The sequence below is a fragment of the Strongylocentrotus purpuratus genome, unplaced genomic scaffold, assembly GCF_000002235.5.
Source record: "Strongylocentrotus purpuratus isolate Spur 01 unplaced genomic scaffold, Spur_5.0 spur5_scaffold_10, whole genome shotgun sequence".
In the NCBI taxonomy this organism is placed as follows: Eukaryota; Metazoa; Echinodermata; class Echinoidea; order Camarodonta; family Strongylocentrotidae; genus Strongylocentrotus; species Strongylocentrotus purpuratus.
The window spans coordinates 7,977,281-7,996,768 of record NW_022145595.1 but is presented as its reverse complement, the minus strand read 5'-3'; the positions used below and the strand labels follow the sequence as shown (position 1 = coordinate 7,996,768).

General features: G+C 37.0%; 1 protein-coding gene and 1 non-coding gene across 2 annotated transcripts in view; both read left to right on the top strand.

The window, feature by feature from the left end:
• The window catches only part of LOC577280 (anthrax toxin receptor 1), a 54,393-nt gene that overhangs the window by 34,310 nt on the left and 595 nt on the right, over positions 1–19,488 (top strand). The window contains exons 5-14 of the mRNA XM_030979363.1: positions 4,936–5,009; positions 5,625–5,777; positions 6,237–6,297; positions 7,603–7,701; positions 8,645–8,714; positions 9,656–9,737; positions 11,163–11,258; positions 15,147–15,269; positions 16,707–16,853; positions 19,384–19,452. Of these exons, the coding sequence (XP_030835223.1) occupies positions 4,936–5,009; positions 5,625–5,777; positions 6,237–6,297; positions 7,603–7,701; positions 8,645–8,714; positions 9,656–9,737; positions 11,163–11,258; positions 15,147–15,269; positions 16,707–16,853; positions 19,384–19,452 (974 nt within the window). The remainder of the gene's footprint in view (positions 1–4,935; positions 5,010–5,624; positions 5,778–6,236; positions 6,298–7,602; positions 7,702–8,644; positions 8,715–9,655; positions 9,738–11,162; positions 11,259–15,146; positions 15,270–16,706; positions 16,854–19,383; positions 19,453–19,488) is intronic.
• On the top strand, positions 14,520–14,681 carry LOC115917776. The gene has a single exon (XR_004063274.1). It is a non-coding gene; the product is annotated as a U1 spliceosomal RNA (small nuclear RNA).

Genomic DNA, 19,488 nt, shown 5'->3' with positions numbered 1-19,488 from the left:
ATATTACTGTTTCGGATGTGTGGAGATTTTTAAAAAGGTATGAATATATTTAGTTTTTGACGCCCCTGAAACTGGTAAAGCCAGGTTTAACATGCATATAGCTAAAAAATTAAAGGTTGAAGTAACATACCTGTTTAAGGTTCGTTCATAGGAGAAAGAAGTTCAGCAAACCGATCGAATCCAATAATTATGTCCACGACCCCGAAAAACGTCGCAGATTTCCGAAATTCTAAATGGAAGGTCGAAATCACTCTTCTCCGCTAGGCTGATGTTGTGTACTTTGTAAAGATGACTCCAATAGTGTCAACTTCTGTAAGGACAAAATGGATAATTCTATCACAAAATTTGAAGAAGAAAAAAAACACATGCTTAAAGGTAGCTTAATTGTGAAGTGGGGAAATTCAATTCATTAAGCATGCACACACTTGTTTATAAACAATGATAGATTAAAATAAGTATTTAAAGACACCGTGATACGTTTGACGAAAATAATGAAACGCTAATGCCCGGAGGCGTTATTTTTTTATGCGGCACAGATTGGGGCATGGCGCGTGTTAAACCTATGGGAAGTACGTTCTTTCCCTTCTGAATAGTGTCTGCACGTACGTGAGACTAGTCATGTTTATAGCTAGCGCATTAGCGCTGCGAAGAAGTTTGTATATCTATCGCGAACTATGTGTTTAGATAACATTCCTCTTCGTTTAAATTAGTTAAGTTTTATTGACTAATTATTGTGATGTTCTCCTTATTGACGTGCTGCCTCCTCTTCAGATTTCCAATTTGATTTTAATTGTTGATGTAATGATTTTCCATGCGGTAGTGGATTAAATATAACACTATTAAAAACTGACCTCTACTACTTATACTGTCTAGTACGCACACGACCAGTATTAGTCTGTAAATCAAGACCCCTTTTTAAAAAAAGCCCCAATCTGTGCCGCATAAAAAAATAACGCTGCCCGGAGAAAATGAGTGTCCTACATGGCGACAATGCTAGACCATGAGAAATTGCAGTCTAAAATCCAAGTAATAAACATAAAACCTAAAGAAATCGGCTAAAAAAAAAATCGAACAGGTATAGTCCCAAGCGCTTACGTACTATATCGTCCTGAAAGTGGCCTCCGCTGAAGTGAGAGTTTCTGAGTTAGGTTGGCGCCTTTTATGGGTGACGGCGAGGGGCGTTTGCCAGGCAAGGGTCGTTTGACCGGGGAGCGCGTTTCCGTTTTACACCCTGCCCTAGGCTTTTCTCCAATAAAATTTTACAAACCGACTGGTATTCGGAGTCTAGTCGTCCACATCTTGCCTCGGCGCTCTGCACACCACCCATAGAGAATTAAGTATATATCTCTATGACACCACCAGAACTCTGAAAACGTCACGTAGCGCTAGCTAACTCTCTATACTAACTAGTTGATCTTCCTAGTCGTATCATTTATTTTTATCCATTAATACGCAATACTCTAAGAGCGTGAGGATGCGTGATCAGCTCGCAAAATTTAGCCCAGCGATAACAAAACAATAATATATCGGGAAAACCGTCTTGAACAAGAAGACCCTCGCATCCCCAATTGAAATTGTACATAAGCTTTGGCTTCGCTATTCTTGACGTCGATATAAACAAACTTAGACTTCGGATACAGCATGTTTCGTGTAATTTCTTGCCGAAAAGCCTAGGGCAGGGTGTAAAACGGAAACGCGCGACCGGGGAACGCGATTGGTGCGTCTATAGCTACTAATATCTTTCTTCTCCTTCTTCCTCTTTATTTGCAGGTGGTGATACAGCTAGTGTGATTATAACGTCTAGCTTTTTACTTAAGTCCCATCCACCCCCCCCCCTCTCCCACCTCCATCATAGTACAAGATCAAAGGGGCTAGATGACATCAGTTAGAGAACCAGTAGGCCTGTTTTCATCAGCTCGAGATTACCAAATATCTCGATATTTTAACTATCCCGATCGCAAATTATCCAGTTAATTTCCGTCTTCGTCAGCACGAAGTTGCAATTATCGGGATATCTAGTCGAGATAATCATCCCATGATATATTGGGCTAGTTTGCAAAATATCTCGCTATTTGTCTGGTGCGTCTTGACCAGGCCGAAGACTCGCACTATGCGCGAACGTTGAGCAAAGTATCTCGAGCTAATTTCTCGAGCTCGAGTTCAAGTTTCGAGGTCGAGTCTCGAGCTGATGAAGACGCGATTTGTATTAAACTTCGGGATTATTTCTCAAATCAGAAATAGCAGGCTATTTGGCAATCTCGAGCTGATGGGGACATATCTAGCGATGCTGTAGACATATCTAGCGATGCTGTCTTTGGGTGGTCAAACTGGACATCCTTTGTGAAAGTGAGACGATCGAGGCTTACGTAGAAAAGCGTTAGCTTCACAGAAATGTATCATCCGAACTGTTATATGATATTAGGAACAGTTCGATATCGAGAACAATAGGCCTGCTATACAATCATGTAAGGGCTTATATCGGGAAATGAAAAAGAGGTAACCCTGCCTGTACCCAGGCCAATAAAATTTAACGTGTGTACGTAACATGGGTGATCCAGATTTCATAGTAGATCAGTTGTCTACTGTAGAAATCTCGTCCTGCATGTTTCCTCCTCATGCACACATACGTATATGCTTTGCACACGTACCAGCAATGAAATTAGTGGTTGATTGCTATTAAACTTTCAATTGTTCATTTCTTTTATGTTGTCTTTACAAAAGGAAAAAGGATTCTATTATTTTAGTGATTTCAGTGATTAATGGATATGCCTGTTTTTTTTTTTTAATGATGTGCAAAGAAAATCCCCAAAATTGAAGAAAAAAATAAAATCCGCTCTCTTTCTCTCTTTCTCTATTTCTCTCTCTCTCTCTCTCTCTCTTCTCTCTTTCTCTCTCTTCTCTATTCCCTCTCTCTCTCTCTCTCTCTCTCTCTGCCTGTCTCTCTCTCCCCTCTCTACCCTACTATCTTTTTCTCTCTAATCTTTTTCTCTTCTCTGCCCATGTCTCTTTGTCCATCTTTTCTCGATCTTTCCCTCTTTCCCCCTCTTATATTTCCCTCTCCACATCATCAGTACTATCTCCCCTCTCCCCCTTCTCTCCCCCTCTCATTCTCTCTCCCCTCTCTCTCTCTCTCTCTCTCTCTCTCTAGTCTTTTCCTCTCTCTCTATCCATCTGTCTCTCTCTCTCTTCGTTCATCTTTTCTCTATCCCTCTCCCCTCTAATATTTCCCTTTCTTTCCTCATCACTAGTATTTTCCCCCATCTCTACCCTCACCCCCTCCCCCCTCTCTCTCTCTCTTTGATATTTTTCTCCTTCCTCTATCCATCTTTCTTTCTCTCTCTCTCTCTCTCTCTCTTTATTCATCTTTTCTCTATCCCTCTCCCCCTCTAATATATCCTTCTCTTCCCTCATCACTAGTATTTTCACATCTCCCCCCTCCCCCACCCCTTCTCTTTCCCTCTCTCTCTCTCTCTGTATCTCTCTCTCTCTCTCTGTCTGTCTCTCTCTCTCTATCTCTCTCCATCTCCATCTCTCTCTCTTCGTTCATCTTTTATCTTTCCCTTTTCCCCTCTAATATTTCCTCCTCTTCCCTCATCACCAGTATTTCCCCCAGTTCTCCCCATCTCCACCCTCCCACACCCCCTCTCTTTCTCTCTCCCCATACTCCACCCTCTCTCTCTCTCTCCCTCCCACACCCTCTCCATCTCTCTCTCTTTCTATCTCCCTCTTTCTCTAATTAAAAGAGGAATTATTAGAACAGTGAAAGCGAATGTTTTTTCCACTGAATTAGGTAAAGAGTTTGAAGGTGTTTGATACGTGTTTATGTTGTAAGGACGACGAAACTACCAGAAAATATCAGCGTGTGACACAATCTTATATGAATTACAAGACACTTAAACAAAAACAAAAGTGAATGGAAAGTATGAAGCAGAAAAAAGGCGATGGAAAGAGATTTTAGAAAAAACACGGAGGGGAAAAGAGTGAACAACAAACAACAAGGAAAGTTGTAATTTACAGTCTTTTGAATATGGTGGGAAAAAGAACATAGACAAACGGAGCAGGAAACAAAATGTAGCTTACTCCCTAACTTTGTTACTGGTCGCGTGTTCGTATGTTACGTAACAGAAATGAGGGTTATATAGATGTACAACTCGATGATGGAACAAAGCATGCTCCATATGCTCATCCATCTCAATTTCAAACAAACGGCCCCCGCCCTCAAAAATCATAATTTTTGTTTGTGATCACTAAGTCTTCTAAAGATAGTTACAAAACGGATATTGTGAATAAAAAAACATTACAAGAAAGGCTTCACAATATTACAATGAATATATAACTAATTATAACGACTACTTTATATCAGCATCGTGTATGGTATTTTTTGTTTTCATTTGTCAAGCACTTTTTGATTGAACATTTTCAAAGTAATTTCTTCCCATTTTAAGCCTTCTTATCATTATTTTTCCTTTTTTTCCCCTTCTTTTATGTTTTCCCCCTTCTCTATTTTCCCCCCTCCTCCTCCTTCTTTTTCCTTTTCTTCTCCTAAACATTATTTTTCTTTCTCCTCTTCGTCCTTCCTCGGCTTCCTCTTTATTTCAGTTCCTCCTTTTTCTTGTTTTAATTATTATCATTATCATTATTATTATCATTATTATTATTATTATCATTATTATTATCATTATTATTATTATTATCATTATTATTATCATTATTATTATTATTGCTAATATGATTATTATTATTATTATTATTATTATCTTTATTATTATCATTATTACCATTTCTTCCCTTACATTCTCCTCATCTTCACTTTTTGTTCTTCTCCTCTTGTTCCCCCCCCCCCCCTTCCCCCCTCTTCCTCCTCCTTCCCGTCTTCTCCTTCTTTATTGGTTGTTTACTAACATCCTTCTTCTCCTTCTTCCTCTTTCTTTGCAGGTGGTGATACAGCTAGTGTGATCATAACATTGACCGATGGAAAACTCAGTGACGTTCCTGAATCTGTTGCAGAGGTATACTTAGGCTAGGGTTATGGGTTAGGTAGGGTTAGGGTTAGGGTTATACAATCCCTAATCATGGGTCCCATTGATTTAAACATCTACACAATTTTGCTAGCAATATTTGATATCGTGTAATGTTTTTGTTTTTTGTTATTGTTGTTGTTGATGTTTTGATGTAAACATTTATTCAATTTTATATATATTTTTTTCTTCTCCCATGTGCTATGTTTTCTTTAAATAAATAAATATATATTTTTTTAATGTTGTTTTTATATGATTGTATGTTTGATGTAAACTTGCATTTTTAGTCTTTGGACTTTTTGACAAGTCGTGAATAAACTCTTACTTGAATCCTTGAATTTTCAACAAAAATATTCTTAAACATGGGTCCGTTTTTTCAAAATTTCAAAAATGTTCGTGTTTTTGCATGGCAAACATCCTAAAATTGTTTAAAATGGCACACCCCGTCCAAACCAAATCTGGGGGGGGGGGGTAGGGTAAGAGCGCTTGTACTAGCGCTACTATTAGTTGGATGATATTTGTTCTAGTTGGATCGTAATGCTCCTCCCCCCCCCCCCCCCTCGAAAAATCCTTTATTAGGCATATATCATTTTGTCTTGTTTGCAGGCAAATATCGTTCGAAATTTGGGGGCGTCTGTACTTGCTGTGCGTGTTGGAGATAGCAATACCATAGACTTGATCAACGTCGCCGATAAACCTACATCGCAACACATCTTCCGAGGCGACACATTCAACGATCTCGACAGTATTATTGACCAGGTCAGATTATTATTTTTTTTTTTTTTTTTTCTTAATTTAAATTCTTCCCAGCTCATTTCAAATTCAAATCAACATTCAATTTGGTCAGATTAAACACAAATCAACAGCTTACATAGATAAAACGATTGCAAGGACTTTCGAAAAATCTACTTTATGCTAATTTTATTGCGTTAGATTGTATTCATGCCTGTAGAAATCACGATCGGAAGGCACATTTTAATACATGACGCACAGCGCTACTAAAGTGAAAGTGCTAAAATCACCTCACAATTGCATGATTTGAGATATACACTTAACATTATATCTATCTCAGTGTACTGTTCCAAAGAATTTTGATAACTATCTCGTCACAGATGAATAGTTGTCAGGATTTTGTATGTATACGTCGGCTGTGGCAATTAGTTATGTCATTAAAACATAAGTATGATAATAATGTTTTTTTTTAATATTTATCAATAGATTGTGAATACATCATGTGTCGAAATCTTGTCTGCACATCCAACCGAAGTTTGTACGGGAGGTAAGATGTGTTTTGAAATAATGAATGAACCCCTTTCAGTTTGTTCTACCATGGACCTATTACGGATGGACATTCATCGTTTTCTTAACGAATTCATTGTGATTGTATCCGTCTTACAGAGCACACCATCCAAACAAAACCCAAGAGAGGGAAACTGCTCCTTTGTCAATGACCGAAAATGCTTACACAGTCGTTATTGTTAAAACAGCTGAATGTTCTCATTAAGATGCACATAATCAGAAGGCGGCGACTATCATTGGATCAAAGACAGAATCACGTTGAATGTCCATCCGTAATAGGTCCATGGTTCTACCTGTACTTTCAGAGGGCAATCAACTATTACATCACTTTGAACATCGAACTGATACTAGTACTGATACTGGCCATGAAACTAGCACTGATACTAGTACTGATACTGGCCATGATACTAGTAATGATACTAGCACTGATACTAGCACTGATACTAGCACTGATACTAGCACTGATACTAGCACTGATACTCGTATTTACGTTTGTACTATAGTCATGGTTTCATCAACAGTTAAATTTTGCACTTCCCCTTTTTTTTCTTCAAATTTTTGAAATGTTTTGAAGCAGGGGGCGTATCCCTGATTCGATTTTTTTTTTGTTAAAGTAGGAGGTCACAAATTCCTACACATCTCTAACAGGCAAAGGAGAAGAAATTTTTGTTACATCTAAACTTTTTTTAAGCTCAAAAAATTGTTACAAGCACGAAACAAGAAAGGTGGTCATATTTTCAGGTGTCTTTTTGGGGGCGAAAATCTGAAGGGTTATTATTAAGGTGTACTACATCATCATCGAGGCGCGGATCCACGGGAGGGGGGGGGGGGCCGACGGGCCTGGCCGCCCCCTGACCCCCCCCCCCAAACTAGTATTTTAAAAAAATCTCACGAATTTGGGCATAAAACAGAGTGCTCTTACCCCCCCCCCCCCCCGGCCCCCGCTTATTTACCGGCTGGCTGAGACGCCGCTTAATATTCCCTCCAAAATTGGACCCCGAATAAAGAGTTAAAAGTGCTCTTACCCCCCCCCCCCCCCCCCCCCCCTCCCCTGTAATTTCACCGGTTAATAAGATGCACTGTCGTCATGAAATGTGTTTGCTTAGTTATTTATTTATGTAGTTATGTCTTATTCATTTGTTCATCTAAGTTTTCTTATTTGTGTTAATTTATTGATTTATTGATGATTGATTGATTCATTCATGTATTTAATCATTTATTTAGACTTGTATTTGTTTATGTATTTGTTCATTTATTATCATTATTTGGGTTTTTTTCTACGCAGAAACCTTCAATGTTACGATAAGAGGGAATGGGTTTGCTAAAACAAACGATGTCTCCCAAGTACTCTGCAATTTTCGGCTGAATGATACGGATAATCAAGGTGAGAATATGTCATTGATTTCTTTTTTTTTCAATGAAGGCTGGCTTTTTAGTTGTCTTTTAGCCAGAAATTCTGCCCTCATTAGAATATAGGTCGTGGAATGACGACACATTTTGAAGCTTGACATATAATAATAATACTTATGACAACATTAAAACTTATGATAATAATAATAATAATAATAATAATAATAATAATAATAATAATAATAATAATAATAATAATAATGATAATACTTTTAATAATGATGATTATGATGATGATGATGATGATGATGATGGTGATGATGATAATAATGATGGTGATGATGATGACGAGGATGATGAGGATGATAATGATAATAATAATAATAATAAAAAATAATAATAATAATAATAATAATAATAATAATAATAATAATAATAATAATAATAATAATAATAATAATAATAATAATAATAATAATGATAATAATAATAATAATAAGAATGAATAATGATAATAATATATGAGATTTTTAAGGCGCCAATTCCGCTTGCACTTAAATGCCCAAAGCGCACTTGTGCAAAAAAAAAAGGGAGAAGAAGAAAAGATAGAGCATCTACAAATGAATAGACCCTTGGAGTTTCATATGCAAATCTCAAACAGATTTTGAATTATCGCTAATTAATTATTCATATCATGTTTGCCGATTAATTATTGATTATCAATTATTAGCTGTTTTTATCTCTTCGGGACAACTGAAGATTCAAATTTTAAAATTTGGGATCAAAAGATGCACGTCACTCTCAGTGAAGTTTCTGTGCAAATGTAGACGAACACTGTAGGGTTAACAGCTACATGTATTTCATTTAATTATGAATGATAATGAGGTGCATTTGAAATTTTAAGTAAATTATGATGAATATGCTTTCTGGATCTTTAAGATATTATCTTTTGTTTCATATCTTTGTTCTTGTTGTAGAGGTTCGACCGTATTTAGTGACCGACAGTGAATTGGTATGCGCAGCTCCACAAATAGAACAAGATGGAGAGTAAGTAATGGAAGTGATGATGATGGTCATGATGACGATAATGATGTTGATGATGATGTCCGTGATGATAATGATCATGATGCCGATAATGATGTTGATGATGATGTCCGTGATGATAATGATCATGATGCCGATAATGATGTTGATGATGATGTCCGTGATGATAATGATCATGATGACGATGATGATGTTGATGATGATGTCCGTGATGATAATGATCATGATGCCGATAATGATGTTGATGATGATGTCCGTGATGATAATGATCATGATGCCGATAATGATGTTGATGATGTCGGTGATGATAATGATTATGAAGATTAGTATAGTGATGATGATGGTGACTATGGTGGTGATGAGGATGTTTAGGGTGATGTTGATTATGGTGATGATGATAGTAATGATGATGATGACGGTGATGATGATGATGATGATGATGTTTAAGTAATGAATAATTTATGCGTTTACATTCCTTTGATGACTCTATTTTTAATTATATTTTGCTTAATTCGAATGTTTGAGCAACTTCTTTTATTATATTTTTATAATAGTCAAATGTTAAAAGACGCAATGGTCTGATATTCAAGTTAAAGATTATTGAGTTACCTTAATTGATTACCGTATTGTTTTGCATTAGGATGATTTCTCTTTATATAACGATGTTTTCCAAAATGGATATGTACCTGTATTAGTTTTTAGTGTAAACTGAATATAATTCAGTCTATACGGGCTGCCATCTTCAGTATTTGTAATACACCATTCAATCAATCGATCAAACAATCAATCAATCAATCAATTATAAAACTTGTGCATATATTTTCTTGGCTATACAGAATTGTCCATATTATGTGCATTTAACACAAATAAAATTGAAAATATTATCAGAGATCTAAAGATCTACTTTTAATAGATCTGTTTTCATAATTATCATTTTGTTGTAGCTTTGTGGTGCTTCAAGTGTCTGTGAACGGGAAGACTTTTATATCGAGTAATTTAACCATTACTGGTACATCTTGCACACCGGTAAGTCTATTTTATTCTCCCGCCGTTTTGTCCAGTGTCAGTTTAAAAAATATATATTTGTATCTGAATGCGACCGCAAAGACTTCCTTAACAATATTAAGGTGTGTTCACATTATAGCGCGGTAAATCACCGCGGTGTTTTTTTTACATGTACATGAATGGCAACTGCTACATTCATGATCAACTGAGATAGGGGACAGCAAACTTGCAATTTATTGGAGGACTTGTGATTGATTTGGATCAATCGCAACTCATTAAAAGACAGGGCCCAAATGTGTAAATGGGAATTCCCATCAACACAAGCATTTGCTTTCCGGTTATCGCCTAGCTCTTTGTGCTTTTGAATGTATTTACTGTACCAGGCGCGTAGCCAGGGGGGCGGTGGGGGCGGTCGCCCAAAAAAAACGCCGGCCAAAAAACAAACAAACAAACAAACAAAAAAGAGAGAAAGAGAGAAAAAAAAGTAAGAGGACGAAAGAAGAAAAAGGGAAAAGGAGTCGAGAACGGTACGACGAATCGTCTTCTTTCTCTAATAATTTAATGAAATGTCAAAGCTTCCGAGCTTCGCGCGGAAAAGAGGACTGAATTCAGAAAAGGATTAAGAGTCGGGAAAGGTACAACGAATCGTCTTCTTTTTCTAATAATACGTCAAAGCTTCCGCGCTATGCGCAGGAGGGGCGGACTGAATTCAGACAAGGATTATGAGTCGAGAAAGGTACAACGGATCGTCTTCTTTCAAACCTGTCCCCTCCCTGCACCCATCCCCTAGGGAGCGCGCTTCGTAATTATATTTAAACGTCTTTGGCTTACTACCGCCCCCCCTAAAATAAATTCCTAGCTACGCGCTTGTACTGTATCGTCTATTTGTTTATTGTTTATCATATTTTCAATGAGGAGGAAATAAATGAAGAGCTCGGTTCCAAAAAGGTACTACATCCATTTTTATCAAAATTGATTTGTTAGCATTAACGTACACATTTCACAAAGCTGAATTTCCAAAAAAAGTAATCAGTTCGGTTCCAAAAGGTGCTAATTCAAGTCATGCATTGTAACTTGCATACAGTATGGAAGATTTTCGGTTCCAAAACGTACTTCATCCACAAAAATTGAAAAATTCATGAAAATCATTTGTGCAGACTTAGATCTTTTTAAAGAGCGGTTATATACTTAACTTGAATCATACAATAGTATAATCAGCAAAAGTACCATTCAAAACTGACATTGCTATTAAACTATGATGATTAAAACATCGTGTTTTTCTCAGAACTTGGATTAGATTTATGGATTTAGTACTTTTTGGAACCGAGCTCTCTCTTCAAATGGGAATTTCAATTCAATTACATTGTTTATGTTTTATGCCACTTCTCTCCCTTTTGTTCCGTTTCCCTTCTGGATTACTACGATGATTATTGGTTGCATCAATAGCCTGATGTAATTGCTATCGTCCTGGGCTTATTCCTAGCGCTCCTCGCTCTTGGTCTGTTCCTCCTGTGGTGGTTCTGGCAGCTCCTGTGCTGTGTGGTAAGTCATAGCGTCTTCTTCTTCTTTACATGCCATGTCCTGCAGGCGCGGATCCAGGATTTCTTAGGGGAGGGGGCCCAACTTTTTTTTTTTTTTGATCCTCGAAAATTTTAAAATTTGCACCCCCCCCCCCTTGAGCGCCAGGGGGGGGGGGGGCCCAACCCCCCAAAAAGGTAAAAATCGCGTGATTTTGCATGATTTTTTTCTCAAGGGGGGGGGGGCCGGGCCCCCCGGGCCCCCACCCCCTGGATCCGCCACTGATGTCCTGAGACGTTGGCGACCATGGAATGCCACAACTCTCGGTCTCATATTCTATGAAGTAATTCATTCTCTCCTTGATCAATAGGCCATTTTCCTAATCATAACCAAATTTAATGCATACGCCTTTGTTAAGTGCCTAAATATAAATGTAAATTTCATTCACCTGATAAGAATAATAGTATTTCAATAGACAGAATTCGAACTGCATACATTAGTTGTTGCCAGGTAGGACAAACATTATGGCTTGACCTACCTAGCAACACTTAATTATGAAGTTTGCACTCTGACTATTGAAATACTATTATTATTATCAGGTGAATGAAATAATTTGTATTGAGGCACTTCACAAAGACCTATGCATTAAATTTGGTTACATTACGTAAACGGCCTAGATTCCATTTTCAGAAACCCCACTCCTTAATTAAGCTACTCATCCACAGACTCATCCTTCTACCCCTACTCCTTCTCGATCCCCCTCCTTTCTTCCAGTCAGTGCAAAATTTCCCAACCCATTCTTTCGAATATCATGACCCAAGAAGTTCAGTTGTCGACCTCTGATATCATTCAGAAGCTTTCGTCTTGTTCCTGCCATGGCAAATACCTCATTATTATATTCTATTTCTGTCCATACAATTTTTAGCATCCTTCCCATGCAGGAACCAAACTTTATAATTTTCCAGTCGCTTTCTTAGGTCTGATGTTAGGGTCCAACATCATTTGCTGTATTTAGTTTGTTCGTTTGTTTGTTTGTTCATTTTTTCTTTACTTTTTAATTGTATGTATATACAATACAATACAATTAAGTCATTTATATAGCGCTCTTACAAACTAACTGTTGTTTCACAGCGCTTTACATAAATATTATCGAAGAAGTTGTTGATCATGTCAAAAAGGAGATTTTTGAGACATTTTCGGAAGACATCCAGCGGAGGTGAAAGTCAAATAAAACGTGTAAGCTCATTCCAGAGTCGAGGTGCACATGCATGGAAAGCATTGTCGCCAGCTTTGGTGTATGTTCTTTTTAGTAAAGCGATTGAAAAACAGAACACGACATAGCACATTACTTTTTGAAGAAGAAATAAATGCACTCTAAATAGCCTCGTACTATACGTACTACGTCACCTTTTGAAATATGCGAACATTACAGTAAAGCAGGGCTCCCACTTAGCCGAGTTGTATTAGCGAGTTATGACGAGTTGTGGTGAGTTGCCTCAAAGAGGCACTGCAATATTAAACTCGCGAACAATTCGGTATGGCTTAGCGTAACTCTTTAAAACATTCCACGACTCTCCTCGAAGTCGCAATCAGTTCCAGAAATGTGAACATGTTCAAAAAAATTCCCCGATTCGTTGTAATTCGAGGTGAACTCGCCTCCACTCGTAATATACTCGTAGCAACTAGCCACTTTATGAAGAGTGCAGCGCGAGCTTGTTACGAGTAATGCGAGTATATTAGTGAGTTCACCTCGAGTAACAGCGAATTCACCTCGAGTCACAACGAATCAGTGAAAATTTTAAACATGTTCAAAATTTTCGTTGATTCGGTTTAGCTCGAGGTGAACTTGCTAAACATTCGTAATATACTCGCATTACTCGTAACAAGCTCGCGCTGCACTCTTCATAACTCGCCACCTTATGAAGAGTGCAGCGGGAGCTTGTTACGAGTAATGCGTGTATATTAGTTTATAAAAATAAAAAAATAGAATAATATATTGTGTATACTGAAAGAATTCCAAAACTGTGGACCTTCATAATTATATAAAGTTTTTGTTTAGCTAAGAGGGTCCGCAAGAGATGTAAAGGAAAAATCGTCCGAATGTCAGAAGATTGAGTAGACTTTGAGTCTTTGTCGAAAAATAGATCCACTGGAGACGGAATTTGGTTCATGTTATGCTAAATCACACAGTCACGTTTAAATGTAATAAAAATACATACTCAATTTTAGATGATTTATTATTTCCACTAAACTTGGGTAAATCGCGATTGTCAAGTTACTTATTATTTGGTCTACGTAACCCGAGCATGTCTAGGAATCGGCATTTGATTTTGAAATACATAGATGTTTGTGAAAGCAGTTATGGTTTCTGTGGAAGTATGGTATTATATACTCAATACAATGAGGAGAGGGGGGGGGGGGGGGGGGGGGGGGGAGGAAAAAGGGGTTATTTTAAAGAGTGATGAGAAAGAATAGCGATCACCACTGGGTTTTCAGACACACTGTAGACGGGTATACATTTCTCTGAGTCAGTACCACCACCAGTGCAATCTTCAAGTTTATTAGGTATTTTTTATGCAGCTCTTTTGGTGATAGCTATACATTATTATAGTGCTGCTTATCATGCCTTATAATGGGCCGTAATAATTTAACCTGAACATAGTATAGATATGAGCAAAGAACTGAACTCTCATACATGTGTCGCAATGGAAAGGGCTACTTGGCGAGTATATTGTTCTTCACTCTTCAATATATATAATATAATAAAATTATATATAATATAACACTTTGTTCCAGGAAAAGATACATCTGTTTATAACCATGCATAGCGTGCAAAACGAGACCTGTGTGTGCTATACACAAATACAAAGTGTACCCTTGCTCGAGAGTGGAACGCCGCTCGCACTCCACGCATAAGTCATTTCGTTGAATGCACGCACGCACAATACAAAAGGCAAAACTCTCAACGTCTGATGACGTCACGATTAGTCATTGACTAATCATGAATATTCATGAATAGACACACTCGGGTTTCTTCGCCAGTGCCTGCGGTGTACATAATTCCAATAAATTTCATTTTTTAAGTCTTGTTTAATTAAAAAGTAGCTTAAGACTTAATTATTATATAGATAATATTATTGGCAATCATGTCCTGTCATTTAAAAGTGATTTATTGCTAATAAACCATATTATATGATGTTTTAATGATGAGGTTTGCTGTTATTGTAACTGTATTTTTCATGACAGTACAATTGTACAGATTGATTAAGTTTTACTCTCTCAAGCATACTTACCTGGCGCAGGGGTCGCATTGATCAAGAAGGATGCACCCCCAGGGCGAGGCTTGCCATTGCACTCCGGCTTGCTGAATCTTGCGATTCCCCCAAACGTGGGGAACTCGGGCGTATAATTTATGGTAGCGGAGATCTGCGTTCGCGCTATCTCCTACAATCTCAAATGAAAAGAAAGAACAAGCATAAACCTTGTACCAGCTATACTAATTCTTTTTTTAATTTCCACGTCTTCAAGCTGCTTGCAACCCAATTAGTTACTATTGGGTTTCCTTTAGGCTGGCAAGCAAATCCCAAATAAATTCAAGAAATACATATAAATAATATATGTACACATACACAATTTCAGTTTGCATTCATTTTTTATTGTTGAAATTATTAAATTAACCTCCTTTTAGAGTAGGACAACGACATTAACTTTTGCGTTGTTATACAATATTATTAATACAACTGACAAGTTTGTTTTATTTTTATTGGCGGGGGGGGGGGGGGGCAGAGTTAAAATTTATCAATCTAATCAAACCAATCATAATACCCATCATTTTATACACTTCTAAACCGTTTAATCTTTTTTCTATACAACTATGTATTTCTCAAATGCCCATTGATTATCATTTTTCAGGTTGTGGTGAAGCCGAAGCCCCCTCCTCCTTCCCCACCCCCATCCCCCAACTCTAAGAAGTGGCCTACAGTGGACGCTTCGTACTATGGAGGTGGCGGCATAGGAGGTATTAAGGCAGTCAGAGTAAGTTGAACTTGATTTCTACCTTTTCATCTTTAACCTGCTGCCCCCCCCCCACCCGTTGCACAAAACTTTACATTAATGGTAATTTTACCGTCAATGGTAACTACCATGGAAAGTAAGTTTTGATTGGCTGTTGTGCCATGTTACCATGTTATTTGCCATTGATGGCAAAGTTACCATCAATGGTAAGTTTAATGCAACGGCGGGGGCCCAAACTCAATCATTTTCCCCTATATACATATAACTTTCTTCTTTCTCTGTTTTTCTCTGTTTTGTTGTTTTTCTCGTTCCAGTTTGCTTTTTTCCTCTCGATTCCTTTGTATATATTTTCATCCTCTCCTTTTCAAATTTCAAGCTATCCCTTTTGTAAATATTTCCCCCATATTTAATCATGTGTAGTTTTGATAACTTTGAAACAAATTTTGTTAAAAGTGAAACATTGATGGATTATTTTATATGGCGACCTTGCTCTTACAAGCCCAGCTTTTCTAAGGTCTCCACTTTCTTTCATTTGGATTATATATCGACTTAAAATTGCACTTAAATTGTTTTTTTCTTATGCTGTTTTTTGTTCTATTATTATATGTAAAAATGTTGTGAAAGAAAGAAATAAAATGAACCTTGAACCTTGAACCTTGAACTATATATTCTTTCTTTCCAATTTCTCCTTCTTCACCCTCTTTCGTTTTCTTCTGAAATGTATCCCTTACATTCCCATTCGTTCTTATTTTCATCTTTTCTTCTCATTCATCATCTTCATGATCTTTTACCGCTTTTTGTCATGTTCTGTTCCTTTTCTGTTTGCCTTTTCTTTCATCTTTTGTATAATTCATATTATAGGCTATATCTTCATTTTCATCTTCTTCTTCATTTTCCTTTGACACTTTATACTGTCCTCTAAAATAAAATTAAACTGAAAACTCACTTCTTCTGTGAATAACATAATATTGTAAAGGAATTTGAACATGTAAGTGGAAAATGCACTATATGAATACATTATAATTTTGTTAATTACAATTATTATTATTATTGTTATTATTAATTTTATTATTATTTGTATTGTTGTTGTTGTTATCATTATTATTGTTATTATTATTATTATTTTTTTTTTATCATCACTATTATTATTATTAATATTATTATTATTAGTAGTAGTAGTAGTAGTAGTAGTAATAGCAGTAGTAGCAGCAGTATTATTATCGCTATTATTATTAGTATTATTATTATTAGTAGTAGTAGTAGCAGTGGTAGTATTTTTCGCTATTATTATTATTATTACTATTATTATCATCACTATTATTATTAGTAGTAGTAGTAGTAGTAGTAGTAGTACTAGTAATAGTAGCAGTAATAGTAGCAGTAGTAGCAGTAGTATAGTTATCGCTATTATTAGTAGTAGTATTATTACACTGTATTATTCTTATTACATCATCACAGGTGAACTGGGGTGAGAATGGATGCACGGAGGCAGGGTCCCATCTTGAGAAAGCTAAAAATGCCAAGACCCTAGCGATTAACGAGGAATCAGACGGCCAACTCTTGGGATCAAACGGAATGAGCATGTCATGCCTTGAGGCACTCAAGGTAATTTACTTCTACAGTGAAACCTGTCCATAAAGACCACCCAGGGGAGACAAAAAAGTGGTCTTTATTGGCAGGTGCATGGTCTTTACGGTACAGGTTCCTTTAGTACATGTTTCAATGAGAAACCATTTTCAAGATAACAAAAACAGGAGATTCAGTCTGATTTACTCCTACGGTGAAACCTGTCCATAAAGACCACCCAAGGGAGACAAGAACAGTGGTCTTTATTGGCAGGTGCATGGTCTTTATGTACAGGTTCCTTTAGTACATGTTTCAATGAGAAACCATTTACAAGGGAAACAGAAATTGTGGTCTCTGTAGACAGGTTATTTCTCGTCATGCGATCTTTTTCTAAAGTTACTCATTAAAACATAATCATGATAATAAAAAAATTATATAATTAATGCATTATCTACGCAAAATACTGACAATGTAATACCAACATAAAATAATCAGGAAGAAAGATTGCCACATTTAAGCTTGGGGGAGGGGTAATCCTTTATAAAACTTAATAATTCCTATTATACAAAAATGATGTTTGGGATGGGAATGAATAAGAAGCTGACAGGTGATTGGTAAAAAAAACAATTACCGGTAAAGGGAAATACAACCTTACTAGCAAATTGCCTTAGGAGAATGCTGATAATTCAGAGAAAGAACAAGCTAGATAAAGATTGAATGAAAAATAACTAGACAAACAATAAGAAAGTTATGAATTTCTGAAAGTTGGAATTCCTACAATTTCAAGTAAGCTGAAATGGTAATGTCACTCTGATGTCGTGTTGGACAAATCTGGCTTGTGGCTTGTGCAGTAGAAGACACCTGAACCATGGGCGTCAATCCAAATCAGACCGTGGGGGGGGGGGGACACAAGTTCAGACAGGGCGGCGCCAGGTTATTTTGTAAGGGGGGCGAATGAGCGCGCCACGCAGGGGGGGGGGGTGTCTGAGGGGATGTGCCCCCTCAGAAGTTGATTTTTTTTTTTAAATTGATTCATAAATGGCTCAATTTGGTGCATTCTTTTTGCCAAATTAGAACAAAAAACAGTAGAACACAGGGGGTGTGCCCCCCTCAGAAGTTGAAGATTTTTGTTTAAATTGATGGATAGATGGCTTGATTTGGGGCATACTTTTTGCCAAATTAAAAAGAAAACAGTCTTAAGTTCAACTAACAAGAAACAAGAACGCAGGGGGTGTCTGAGCCCCCCTCAGAAGTTGATTTTTTTTTTAAATTGATGCATAAATGGCTCAATTTGGTGCATTCTTTTTGCCAAATTAGACAAAAAAAACAGTAAAACACAGGGGGTGTGACCCCTCAGAAGTTGAAGATTTTTGTTTAAATTGATGGATAGATGGCTTGATTTGGGGCATACTTTTTGCCAAATTAAAAAGAAACCAATATAACGCAGGGGGTGTCTGAACCCCCCTCAGAAGTTGAAGATTTTTTTTAAAATTGATGGATAGATGTCTCGAATTGGTGCATACTTTTTGCCAAATCAAAAAGAAAACTGTAGAACGCAGGGGGTGTCTGAGGGGGGTTGGGTGTGACCCGTCAGAAGTTGACGATTTTTGTTTAAATTGATGGATAGATGGCTTGATTTTGGGCTTAATTTTTGCCAAATTAAAAAGAAAACAGTCTTAAGTTCAACTAACAGGAACAAGAACGCAACCGGGGGGGGGGGGGGGTAGATAGATGAATTTGTTGTTTCCATTATCAGCCATAAAGTTTGGAAGATACAAGGGATTAATTTGATTTTTTTCAGTTGGTGAAAGGATTTTCATTGTAAACCAATGTTTGAACTTCCGGTAATGTGAATGTAATATTAATGACACTTCTAGTTCTATTAATAAAATCTGATCGCCTGATTTGGTTTGATTTTTCTCAACACAGAGAGAAAGAGAGGAAGAAAGAAAAAAAAAGAAAATTCGTGGGGGGGACGTGTCCCCCCCCCCCCCCCCCCCCCCCCCCCCCCAGGATTGACGCCCATGACCTGAACAATGTTTAATGATTACAAAAATAATGACAGTGATAATATGCAGTCAGATTTGTAAGGTACCGAATCCAATGGAAAGAAATGTCTAAGGTGCAAAAATGATTAGCGGAAGGCCACAAAGGAAATACAGTTTTTGCTAATTCATCCTTTTCACAGACCCCCCCCCCCCCCCCAAAAAAAAAATCTTTTTAATTGTAGATACATTTTAATTCTGTTTGCCAGAAAGAGTTATGTAACTTCTTAATAAACATGCAATCTGCCTAAAAGCTTTAAGGGAAGCATTTTTGAAGGGAGGGGGGGGGGGGGGGGTGGTGTTAAAGTAAATATAATAATGATAATAGTCCCAGTTGTTTTATTTTATAACAAAATTCCATAAAGCAGATACAAAGCACTTACGAAAACATAAACATTACATATACATACATGTACTCTGAAAGCCCTTTCTATTTAAGATGAAGTCTATGATGTTATTCACAGTGAACATGAAACTGACAATAACCATTCAAAATATTTATTTGCCTTGTTTTTCATTTTTAGAAATGTTTTGCTCCAGTGAAAGCATTCTATGACAGGATTGCCGTCTCGAGACCTGCACCTGGACAGAAGGTACGTGCATATTTTATTTTTTAAAGGAAAGGAAAA